We start from the raw sequence: 13,050 nt of genomic DNA on the forward strand, positions 1-13,050 counted from the left end.
TCTTGGGTCTTAAACGCACCCCAGAAGTCAGGAACTAGATTTCACTGTGTCTCAATCTCATAAGCACACAGCTTCATAGCCTAGACAATGCTGTAATAGATCCTGATTTTTTTATTAAATTAAATATGAAATAAGGACTAAACTCCATATACATATAGCTTTTTGACTTTATTATATTATAGAAATTGTATTTCTAGATCCCACGAAAAAGTAAAGAGACTTATACAGGGTTTTTCTGTTTGGATTTTTTAAGAACACATGATACATGTGGGAGGGAGGTCCATTCCTACTGCATTCAAGAATAAAACTTTGTAGTAATGTGAAAATTAAACTAGTTTCTATTCATCTTAATTATGGCCAAACAGCTTATTATTAAAATCCTTGGTCTTATCACACTCTAATTCTAAGACTGTTTCAGAGGCTCAAATCACACAAATGCTCAATTCCTGATACTGATGGTTTCACATTTGGTGCTTTTTCAGAAAATAAAAATAACAAAAGAAAGTAAGATTAGTGGCTAAACACTGATGGGACTGACCTTGTGCCACTGAACAATAATTGACATGCAAAGGCAGCTGTCACCTCAGGTACACCAAGGCAGAGCAGAAAGCCTCAATGCTTTGGGAAGCCACAAAGTGTGTTGGGGCGGGGGCATAGAAGCAGCCAGTACAGGACTGAGTGCAGTGGACACTGGCTCACATACACTGGACTTCATGGAGCACTGTGGTAATGTGCACAAGGCTGAACATCTAAGCCTCAAATACCACAAGGGCTGAAAATCCCAGCCACCCTGACCCTGAAAGCTATCAGCTAATGTCCACACTAGCAGCAAAATAAACTTAAGTAACCTATTGGAAATACTTCCCAAGAGGTATTAAAAACAAACAAACAAACAGACAAACAAACAAACAAAAGGACAGTGCAGAAATCACAACTGCATGCACATATGCACTGCAGTCACTTCACAGAAATACTGAAAAGGAAGTCTGTATGGGAACCATGAGCCTTAGTACTTAATAACACATTAACTCAACATGCTGTATTTAATGACAAAGTGACAAATGTTACTCAAGAATCAACACCATGATTCTCTTGAAGAAGGAGGAGGAGAAGAAACAACTAAAAAAACTGGGCTAGAAAGTACTTCCAAGCAATTTCCACAAGGCTTAGAAAACTGTGTTTTGTCTGTGAGAATTCAGTGAGGTTCCTCTCTTTATATATACTAATGCAATTTGCAACTACAAGCCAGAGGGAACATATGCCAGACTCTGCTTGAGTTCTAGATCTGAGATTAACTCTTCAGAACAGAGCAGACATAAGAGTTCCTGAAAAGCAGTCAAAAGGAAGACTGATGGGCAGGATCCAAAGTGCATATGCAATGCTTTGTCTCACATCACATCAACACACAGTCAGTGGCTCTTGGCAGGAGGCAACTTCCTTCTTTTCCAAGCAACAAGATAAGGCAGTAAGCATGCACGCAAGGGGCAGTATGAGATCCTCAACATCTGACAGAAAAAGCAACATCAGGGAAGGAAAATGCTATCAACTCAGGCTTCCAGCTTGGAATAATTTTTTTTTTTTTTTTCCTCCCTGGGAATCTTTCAAAGGCATTAACTGTTCTGCTACAGTTCGGAATTCCAATGACCTTAAGAGAGTAAATTTAGACTGGAAAAAAAAAAAAAAAAAAATGGTGACTGACTTTCTGAGTATCCAAAATTTGTGCAATCTTAGGACACATCCAAGGAGTCAAGACAGGCTTGGGTATGCATATCACTGCAGATATGAAGGTAGCAAAAGATTTTATGTCTACCTCTGAAATCTCTACCTGTGGCAGTAGGAGAAAGGACACAGTCACTACCTCCCCCCATTTCACCTTCCTTTTGAGCTCATTTATTAGTAATGTACATCAAACCTAGACTAGCTGAGTATATATACCTGAGAAACATTAGTGTTAAGATATTGCCCTTACAAAAACTGGTAGGTGGGGCCAAAGTGCAGAAAACAAGTTTTCCCTCGGTTTATTTTGTTGTTAGCGTCACAGTTTTTGTTTTTTGTTTGTTTTTTCAAGCTCTTGATGTCACTCAACAATCTATACGAAGATAAATTCTGCTCAGATGAAACCCAAGTCAAAACAGTTCATCTGTCTACACACTGATAGCTTAATTGATTCACAGGTTTCCAAACCCTAGTGTCCAATGAAAGTCAGTAGAGTTTTCTAGAAAGAAATTGGTACAGTTGCTAAAGGGACTACCCAGACTATTTTCTACAGTTATTCCAGTTAACTTGGTATCAATGCTTTGCCTATGGCTCTTATTTGGTTCAATGGCAAAATAAGGCGACGCTTTTAACAATCTGAATTCCACACACACATTCATACTCTCTCACAGTCAGGCACATGACCCCCAAAAAATACAAAATAAAAGCATAGAGGGCTTTAGTGGGGAGGGAAGAGTTCTAAATAAATAAACATCTGTACAGATAAAACACCCGGATTACAGAAGATCACTGAGGTTTTTGAGAAGGCCGTGCAGAGGTTTGCATGCTAGAAGATAGCTTTTTGGAGCCTTTCTCAGTGGTCAGCCTGCTACTGGGAGACAAGGGAACTCCAGAATCTAGCTGGGAAGACTTGGATCGGCGAGCAGACAGCAAGGAATGTTTAGCAGAAGCAGGGTCCTTGGAGACAAGCTGTTCTTTTCCAACTGCATTTGTGTTTGCCTGCTGTGAGCCTTGGGGCTGATGGCCTTTCTCTGTCTTGTCATCTGTTGTGTTCTTACTGACTGACTTGACAGAGCTCCCACCAGCCTTTTTGGACAGCAAGGTTGTCTTGCCAAGATCAGTGGACCGCCGGGTTTCTTTCTGTCTCAAGGCTGACTTAAAGAAGGATAGTCCCTTGTCCTCAGACTTGCTGTCCCTCTTCAACCCAGAGCGCACACTTGTGCTAGGTGAGCGCAGACTGGCCATGGAGGAGCTCCGAACATGTTTGCCATCAACTCTGCTGTCCCCTGCTCTGGCTGGATTCACTCGAGGGGAGCTGGGTTTGGAAGTGGAGGTGACACTGGCTCTGTCAGAGCCTAAGCTTTGTCTAGAACCCTCTCTACTCAAGCTCTGGTCATTAGTCCTGCTCTTCCCAGAAGGGAGGGAGCCCCTGGTGGCAGGGCCTGGGGCTTTTTTGGCAGATATGGAGGAAGAGGAGTAAGTGAAGGCAGAAGCAGACTTTTGCTTCTGTGGTGAAGGCGATGACATGGATTCCTGGGACTTGGGGGATGATTCTTTTTTGGGTTGGGTAGAAGCAGGCAACGAATGCCTTCCACTGGCCCTGGAAGAATCTGCTTTGCTCCGACAGCGGGAAGGTTTCATGGAAGCCTTCACAGGAACAGGTGAAGAAGGGGATGGACTTGAAAGAGAAGATTCCTGGCTGGCCAAGGCTGGCCTCCCCTTCCGCATGCTCTTCTCTGGCTCAGAAGTGCCTTTTGAACTAGGCGATCTCTTGGTTGTGCTCTCTGGTTTCTTTGTGAGGGAGTCTGAGTGACTTGGAGGTTTCACCTCTTTGACTGGAGAGCTGTCAACAGAATCACTCTGATCCACATAAGCAATCTGGTTATTATTATCAAAAGGATCAGAGATGGGGGCCAAGCAGTCCCCTTGTGCTAGATTTTTGCTTGGTTTTTCTACAACACTGGAGTTTAATTTTCGAGAGTCTGACTCATCTTTGAACACACCTTCCATGACAGCCAGTGGGGCCCGGCCCACAACCTTGTGCTCTCGTCTACTGTGACTGTCACTTGATTCCTGGTGGCTACCAGAAAGGTTCCGTAGACTACCAAAGCAAGAAATGGAGACTTTGTCATCACCTGCCTCCCCAATCCTTTCAAGGGTGGAGGCAGATCCATGGATCGGGGAGTCCCCTGAGAAGCGGGAAGGAGAACTGGAACGCATCTGTAGCTTGGCAGACAGGGACCAAGAAGGCCGCATGCAATTTTCATTGACGGCCAAGGGGCTGGTGACAGAAGATCTGGATGACAGACTTTGACGCTGCACACTTCTCACAAATGGTCGAGTAGAAAAGCCTCCTGAACAGCAGAGAAAATTGTCAGTTTAAACCAACAAAAACACTTGGTACACCTTAAGACACTGAAGACAGAGCAAGAGCAAGCCTGGCGGAACAACAGGACCGTGACCTTCAAAGCTGGCCTGTTTACTAGAGTCAGAGATAGCTGTTTTCTTTCAACCCTTTGAGGACCAGTTCCCTTATCCACAAAATAGGGTCATGCTAACTCTGAAGTCAGCAAAATGTTCCCCATCTATTTCCTCCTATGTCAGGGTCAGCATGCTTCCTGGAAGGACATAGTCAGTCTGTCAGGCTGTTCAGGCAGTTGCTCAGCTCTGTGACCTTCCTATAAAAGCAGCTACAGGTGGCACACAATTAAGCATGGATGATTATGTTCCAAAATCTACGTGTGGCCTCTGGTGACAGTCTGCTGACTGTTGGTCCAATTAGATAATTAAATAAAATCTTAGAAGTCTGTGTCCAGTAAGGATGCTGCTACTCCCAGATGTTCACTGAACATGGGTTGCTACTCCAATTCCTTCATCTTCCTGAAGGACACTTGGGACTCACAAAATGACACAAGACCCATGACCCCATTGCATTTCCTGTGCAATTAAGTCTGTAACACATAATAATGAAAGGACACCAGTGGAAAGAACTAGCATCTTGGATATTATACATACTACCTTGAGTGACTAGTAGATTAGTATTTCCAATGGCTTAAACCTCCCCAAGATAATTCCAAGCTGAATTCTATCTACATTTGTTACTGTAGCTGTGGCCTTTGTGATTTCTAAGAGTCAGGTTCTGTTCTATGTGACTATTGAACATAACTAAATGATGATGCTTAAGAAGATATTGATTTCACCAACTAGACTGTTTTAAAAAAGTTTAAGGCAAGCTACTTCTTGGTTTTTGTTAAAACAGCAAATTCCAAGTTTACAGGGCTGTGATGAAAATAATGTCCACCTAAATAGGTATAGGCCACTAGTCAGCTTTTCATAAAATACTGGGAAAGACAAAGGGCTTAGCAACAATAATCCAATATATTCCATCCATTTCACGGGGAAACAAAATGCCAAAGCAGGTAGAGCCACAGCTCTGCTAGTTTGACTACTTCCAATCACCTTCCATTTCAGCTCCATTTTATTTTCTCAGAATTATCCATCACCCCTAGAAGAAGATTAAAGCAACCGAAATACTGGAAGCAGGGTGAGTCTCTTTGGAAGATGAGTCACTGTCTTCATTAAAGAAGCTGAGCTCATCCTCTCTACCACCTGGGGCTCCTGAAAGTACTAAGGGCTATCCTGTCAATACTCAAGCAGAAGTGAAAGGTACCAAGAAAAAAACCAAATAAACAAAACATACTTCAATATTTAATCAGATTTTCCCCAGTATTGCTATTGTGACTATGTTTAGAGCAGAGGTCAAGCTGACCCAATGGTGTCCTCATTAAGCTGAGACAGCATCCCAGGCAAGGTAGAACGTCTCTGAGTCATTACAGCCATTCCACAACTTTAACAAAAAAGAGTTAAAGATCTAATCTGTACATTGACATATAAGTGAGAAATAATGAGTAGGAGAAAGCCCTGAGTCATAGAAAAGCCACAACGCAGTCATGTACCCCCACTCTTTTGAGTTCTACAATCTCCTTGGAAAAAGACTTTGTTCCTAAGCCTGTGGAACCTGTATTTTGTTTACGAGTTGACACTTTGGAAACCTGACATCAAGAATCACACCCACCATCATCTTCACTTCTTTCCCCTGTCATCTCCACAGACTCAGAGAGTGAGGCCAAGGAGGTACGTCTGGAGGAAGCTGCAGAGGTCACACTGGCTTGCTTGCTCCCTGGGAGCCGGCTCACCCAGTGCTCACACAGAGAAGAACTTGTGGAACCTGCAGAAAAGCAGATGAGTCCTGAGGTCAGCCAAGAGTCCTGCACTGCACACATCCTGTCAAGGTATTGCCAGCCAAGCCAGAGGTTTGTGTCTTCATTCCAGAGTTAAGACAAATTTCCAGAGCTGAGTATCCCTAGCAAAAATGAAGAAACTTCAGGCAATTCCTGCATACAGGAATGTCATAGAATCAAAACTCAAATACAGAATAAATGTTTCCAAAAGCAACACCTAATCCTGGCAAGGGAATAGTGAACAGGGACACATAGCCACTCAGTCTACAAAGACTCGCTAAGCACGCAATACTACTGAATCACCCAGAGGAAGGGCAGTAACACAGACACTTTTTCTTAGCTTCTCTCTTTTGGACATTTTAAAGCCATTTTATAATATTAATGGCACATACATGCACATGCATGCACCAGCATGCGCGCGCACACACACGATAGGGGATGTAAAAGTGCTGTATGTCCTTCGGTCCTGTCAATTCCAGGGGTACCCTTAAATATGTTATGGTAATAGTGTTCTTGAAAGTGACTACATGAAGCAGCACTGTCTTAAAGAGACTGACTTTTTTTTTTTTTTTTTTTTTTTTTTAAGCACATCTCATATTCTAGAATGGCCTAAGAGTACCAGAGTTCCCTCTTCCAGACAAAGGAGCAATCTACCCACAGAGTAGGCCTTGTCTCCTGGCAAGGGTCCCTCTGCTTGAGTGAAGCTTCCTTTCAGTTGCTTTGAGCACACCCCTTTACAGGCCTGGAAAGGGACATAGGTCACTGTTCCCTGTCTATTTCAAGCTATTTTCTTAAAGCCATAGTCTGAAGTAAGAAGCATGCACCTTTCTTCATTTGGATTATCTATAGCTGCATCCATGTTGTGTGTGTAACTCATTTCTACATTTACTAACATAATAGGCTGCATCTCATCAGCAGAACTAAGCCTTCAATCAGTTAACAGCAGTCAATCCTTCCCCTAACACAATAGATTAATCTTATGGAAGAAAAAGAACTCTCTCTTCCAATGGTCTTCACATACCTTCACCAATGGTAAGCAACCAGCATCCCTACTGGGCAGGTGTTATCAGATGGAACATGTTCCAAGATAACCCAAACAGATGTCAGAACAACACCTCAGGCTACTAACATTACTCCTCCGGGCACTTAACCAACAAGTAAATTATGAGTTGTTTGGCTAGACTCTGCCCCACCTTTAGGTGAACTCTGCTGGTCCACAATAGTTCAGTGTTCACCTGAATTTCCTTGGTGGAAGTGTAAAAATTAGTCTCATCAAGCTTTCAATAATGAAGCCTTCTGAGACATCCTCTGGACCAAGAATTATAACCTCCTGCTCTGGGAAAAAACAGCCAAGAGCCAGGTTACCTGCTACTGAGCTATTGGCCGACCAAGATGGGATGGCTGTCCGCCTCTGGTAGAAAAGTATGTAAGCTGTCTGTGTGCACACCTCATCTTCTGACAGCTGCTGCACATCACTGTCATCGAAGCAATACCAGAGACCATCCACGGAGTTCTTACAGTATGCTGCAAAAAAGAGCACACCATCAGCACCAGAAAGGCCACACCAGCATTCTACCCATGAGCATTTTAAACTGCCCATAGTAACAAAAAGAGATTAAGGAGAAAAAAACTTCTAAGTTTCATATTTTACCTAGGCAGAATGTCCTGAGAAATTCCTAAGTATTCCAATTTCATAACTATTTCATCTCAGAAAACTCATTATATGTCTAAGTAGGTCTCAGCCAGGGACAATTCTGTTCTGCTAGAGACACTTGCAATGAATGGAAACACTTTGTCACAATGGGTAGGTTGGGATGGGAATCAACAAGCACCTAGTGGGTAGAAGACAGACATGTCCACAGTGCATAGGAAGCATTCTACAACACAGAATATCCAGTCTCATTGTCAAAAGACAAGATAAAGAACTTTGATTTTTGTTGTTGTATCACTTTAGTGTTTACTAATGGCATAATATGAATAGCCACCAACAAATATTTAAGACTTATCATATCTGCTGGGTGGTGGTGATGCATGCCTTTAATCCCAGCACTTGAGAGGCAGAGGCAGGCAGATCTCTGTGAATTTGAGGCCAGCCTGATTGAGTTCCAGGACAGGCTCCAAAGCTACAGAGAAACCCAAAATAAATAAATACTATCACACCCTAACCATCTCATTTAATCCTGAGATTTATTATTACTACAAATTTACACAGGCTCAGAAAGATTACTTATGGGGCTGGGAGCATACCTCAGCTGGTAAAGAAAGTACTTGCCAAGCAAGGATAAGGACCTCAGTTCAATCCACCCGCAGTCTAGTCAAATCAGCAAGCCCCAAGCCCCAGAAACCCTATCTTTAAAAACAAAACAAACAAATAACAGCAACAAAAACCTAAAATACAAAGTAGGTGTACCTGAGGAGGACCCTGGCCTCCACACACACACATTCCACAAATACTCCTATATTATCCTACACACAAAGACTTTCCAGCACATAGTTGTGCAGCTGATAGAGAATGAGTATATTACCTAATTCTTTGACTTATGCTTAAAGCCCTACTGCACCCCACCCTTTCCTTCAGGGTAAGCCTAAATGATCTATGGAAATTCCCTGGCAAGCCTGAGAATACAGAAGTCAAGAATAGATACATGGAGCCTTCTCTCCAGTTCCAACTCTAAACTTAAGATAGAAATAAAGAACATTTAAGTACCATTGAGGAAAACAAAAAATAAGAACCAGCAAGAGCCAATAAAAACATAAGTGTCTCAGTATTACAATGTGTACTTAGTGTGCCTAAGAACCTGGGTTGGATCACAAGCACCATACCCACATCAAAACCTTGAGATCGTGAAGACAAGTCAAACTATTAGGCTGGATCAAGGGGTCTTATATAGTCTGATCCCGAAAAGCAAATTATTATCACATTTCTCAACATATCCATTTATTGAGTATAGACAAGTGCTGAAATAGTAAATGCTGACAGCCTTAGGACAACTTTCAAGGGCAAGGCACATACAATCCTGACAGGCACCATGAATGACACCCTCAGTAGGCCACTTCACTTTTCCAAGTATGGAACCACAGAGATGAAAGGGACCCAGGCAAGGAACTGTTCCTAGCTAGAAAGGTTCCAGAAGACACACAAAGACTCTGAATGTGGGAGAGAGATCATGTGCAGCTACCAAACCAAGCAGTAAAACGGAGACACACACAACAAATGGAGTCATAGCAACAGCACTGGATGAGCCAATGGTGTCAGGCCAGGCTAATGCACAAACGGTCCATTTGGGGAGGAAGCTGCTATTCTGGAGAGGTGAGTGGGAGCAGAAATGCACAGGGAACACACCTACCAAGAGACAGATACCCTTGCTCTAGTTCAGTCTGTTTCCTTTCAGGATGGTCTGTTCTCCATTGTGGCAAGGAAAGGCCACATAGTAACTTACTAAGAAGCAATCTATTTATTTATAATTCTGCTTGCTTTTCTCCCTAACACTACCTTCCAAAGTGTTTTCTAGGCTAGTGCTACTCAAGCTGTGGCTCAGAAACTGGTGTATGTCCACCAAAACAAAGATAAACATTCAAAAACATCTAGCAATGACACTGCTGTAACATCTGTATTATATGTTTACAAAATTGGCTTATGAAGAGTTGGAAATGCTGAAATAAAAAATAACAAGGGCTTTATCACAGATAGTTTGAGTTTGCACAAGTTAGCCATATACACAAGCAAGAATGCATCAAAGACATTCCAGTGAAAACTTCAAAACAGAACCGTCAGCTAAAATAGTACTGTGAGGAGGCTCACCAGGTAAAGGTATTTATAGCCCATTTGATCCCTAGGCACCACATGACAAAAAGAACCAACTCCATCACACAGGCTGACATCTACATGCACTGCCACACCCAACACAATTTAAAAAAATCAATGTAATGCTGAGGGCTGTTTCTCTAAACTGTAACTGTAAACATTTACAGATCAGACAATCAATGATTTGCCTTAAGAACAGGAAAGGAGGGAATTTGAGATGACTCCACATGGCACATGGTGGTAACCCTTTTGCTGGGGAGGCAGAGTCAGGAAGATACCTGAGGATCAATGGACAGCCCAGCCTAATTGGCAAGCTTCAGGTCAATACAGCCTGTCTTAAAAACAAGGTAAGCAAAGCCTGAGGAACAACATGGTTGTCCTCTAGTCTTCAGACACAAACCCAAATATACGCATAGCACTGCATAGAGGAAATAATATAGACTGGTGCCTCTCAACCTGTAGGTTAGGGCCCCTTTGGGAGTCAAATGACTTTTTTACAAGGGTCACCTAAGACCATCAGAAAACACAGATATTTACAATTCATAGCAGTAGCAAAATTACAGTTATAAAGTAGCAACAAAAAAAATTTTATGGTTGGGGGTTATAGCAACATGAGGAATTTTATTAAAGGGTCACGGCATTAGGAAGGTTGAGAACCACTGATAGAGACTATATGAGCACCTCCTACATAGCAAGGGGCAATGAGCAGATACACTCCTGTTCATCACTGTGCTTCATAGAATCAAGTAAAGTTATTTGGCCAAGTTTTCAGATGGGTCTACAATCTCACCCAAGCTCCTTTTACTAAGCCACACTGCTGTTTCCAAGTAGTTTCCAAAGTCTGTTCTAAATAAAGAACAACATGATAATTCTAAAATCTAGCACTGTCCTATTTTCCCTAACAATTCATTTCCTAGGCAGTATGTAATAAATCCCTATTTTGCAAAATGACTTCTTTACCAAAGCTGAAGTAGTGTAAATATCAACCAGAAATACTTCTAAAGGGTTAATACAGTGAATAGTTAGTAGATTTCAATTACTTCTAAGTCTCCTTCCATTCTAAGAGTAAAAAAATATATAATCTCAAGACTCAGCATCCAAGAAAACATAGATATAACTAGTAATGTTAGAAAAGGAAATATCCAACTAGAAATACAATCATCACACATATGGCTGCTATAAAAAATATATAAAACAACAAACATTGCATTGCCATCTACATAGTGCTTTTTAAAAGCACAAGGTAAAACATATTTAAGCTATTAATGTCTTCTGTGAAATGAGCACCTTGGGAGCTCCTTTTCTCCTTGCAAATACCTCCCAGACAAGCAAAGCCAAACTGCTCTGTCATGAACACACCAAGAGGCTGACTGGATCATTCCTCTCAAAAACAGCTGCTACCAGCAGAGTTAAACCAAGAGGGTTTCAAGAATGAGCAATCATAGCCAGGCACCTTCCTATCCTCCTGAGTTGGAAGACAGTATGCAAGATTGGGAAGGCCAACAGACACTATCACCTTGCCAATACACAGAGGAATTGGTGGCTAACTGCTAGGAGAAGAATCTACAAGGAGGGTCATCAATATTAGATTAAACTAGCCAAGTCACTTAACAGAAATATGTTCTGACAAATGCAATGTTACACAATTCGTCAATATAACTATACAAGCTAAGATGCTACCATGTCATTAAAGCAATATCATCTTTACTGGATCACCAAAAAGATGTGGCTCTCTGAGCCCATAAGGCAGTATTGCACAAACAGGTTACCAATCTGAGGCAGCTTTTCCTCCCTTCCTCTGGGCTCACCTCCACTACCACTTTCTATACATATGGTAATTTTCTTAAATTTCATTTCTATCTACATCTCTGCCTACTTGTTACTGCTCCTAGAAGATACAAAGTGGGATTTAGTCACCTGTGATATGATCAGAGTCTATTGTGAAGTAGCTACAAAGTGTTTCATATTTATGAGTGAAACATACCAGTATAGTTACATAGGTATAAAATAGCAAATGTATCAAAGCATTACTATAGATGAACCTTAAAGACATTACTCTCAATAAAATAAAGCAGTTACAAAGAATAATACTTTGTGGTCCCATGTCCAAGTTGCACCTAGAGTAATAAGTTCATCAAGACAGAGTATGGTGGCTATTAGAGGCTGGAGGAGGAGCAGCATGGAACTTACTGCTTAATGAGTTTCTGTTTGAGAAGATGAAAAAGTTCTGGAAATGGATAGTGATGTGGCTACACGACAATGTTTTCTAAATACCACCAAACTGGACACTTAACATTGACTGAAATGCTAAGTTTAATTATGTATATTTTTAACTATGATTTCTTTAATGTTAATAGCATTTATATTGATATGCCTGGTAAGCCCATTTCACAATAGCATTCTTTCCACATCTCTCTAGACTTCTTGTGCTGATCAGAGTTGCTTTTATAATGCAAAAGTAAATTTACCCTTAAAAGAATAAAGACATCATGAAAGTGGTTCATGACCATTCTAAGTTAGTGAGATGCTAGAGCCTCAAAACTATCACATAGCTATAATGGGGAAGCACGCTGGGTAAACAACAGTGGCTCCTCAGCTGTCTCGTGCAAACATTCTCCCATCAGGTCTGCTCACTACTGGATCAATGAACTCAGAAGAAAGAAGGTTCATGTATTTGATCTTGGACAGAGAATTGAAGGATGAAGCTGCTCTCAGAGCTGGCAAAAGGCACACTGGAAAAGAAAGGGAGATTCAAAAGCTACAAGCAAACAGCCTGAAGGAAGCATCAGCACAGACACGCGGTCTCTCGCACTGCAGACCTGTGTAGTGCCCCCCTTGCATGGTGCCATGATGATTGCACACAGCATACAGGTCATAGATGTAGTCCTCAGGGTCCCTCCCAAGTCCATAGGGCCGTCTCCATGGGGACCAATGAGATGGCAAGCTCCAGCTGCTCTGGCTTCTCTTAACCACATGCGGTGTCATGTCCAGGCCAGTCAAGGGGAACTTAACCATGTTCTGAAGTTTCATACGCCTGTCTCCTTCCTGTTATAAGAAGAAAAACAAGTTCTGATGACATTTTAATGTAAGCAGATGGAAGCTCAGTTTAGCATGAAATGTGGGCCCTGTCAGTTAAATCGCTTTGAATCACCTATCTGATGTTTCCTAAGACACATAACAGGGAAATAGACTAGGAAGAGTTAACTGTAGACAGGAACAAGCTTTAATACCACCTACAGTAGAACCAATGAGGACCAGCATGTAGGTGAAAATGAAGCTCTAGAATTT

General features: G+C 41.8%; 1 protein-coding gene across 1 annotated transcript in view; it reads right to left on the reverse strand.

Moving 5' to 3' along the window:
- Positions 1-1,993: 1,993 nt before the first annotated feature.
- Positions 1,994-13,050, reverse strand: part of Usp31 (ubiquitin specific peptidase 31) — a 56,091-nt gene continuing 45,034 nt past the window's right edge. Inside the window, exons 13-16 of the mRNA XM_051192854.1 lie at positions 12,582-12,807; positions 7,323-7,481; positions 5,792-5,944; positions 1,994-4,070 (exon numbers count right to left, since the gene is read on the reverse strand). Of these exons, the coding sequence (XP_051048811.1) occupies positions 2,503-4,070; positions 5,792-5,944; positions 7,323-7,481; positions 12,582-12,807 (2,106 nt within the window). The 3' untranslated portion in view covers positions 1,994-2,502. The remainder of the gene's footprint in view (positions 4,071-5,791; positions 5,945-7,322; positions 7,482-12,581; positions 12,808-13,050) is intronic.

Source organism: Phodopus roborovskii, unplaced genomic scaffold, assembly GCF_943737965.1.
Source record: "Phodopus roborovskii unplaced genomic scaffold, PHOROB, whole genome shotgun sequence".
Taxonomy (NCBI): Eukaryota; Metazoa; Chordata; class Mammalia; order Rodentia; family Cricetidae; genus Phodopus; species Phodopus roborovskii.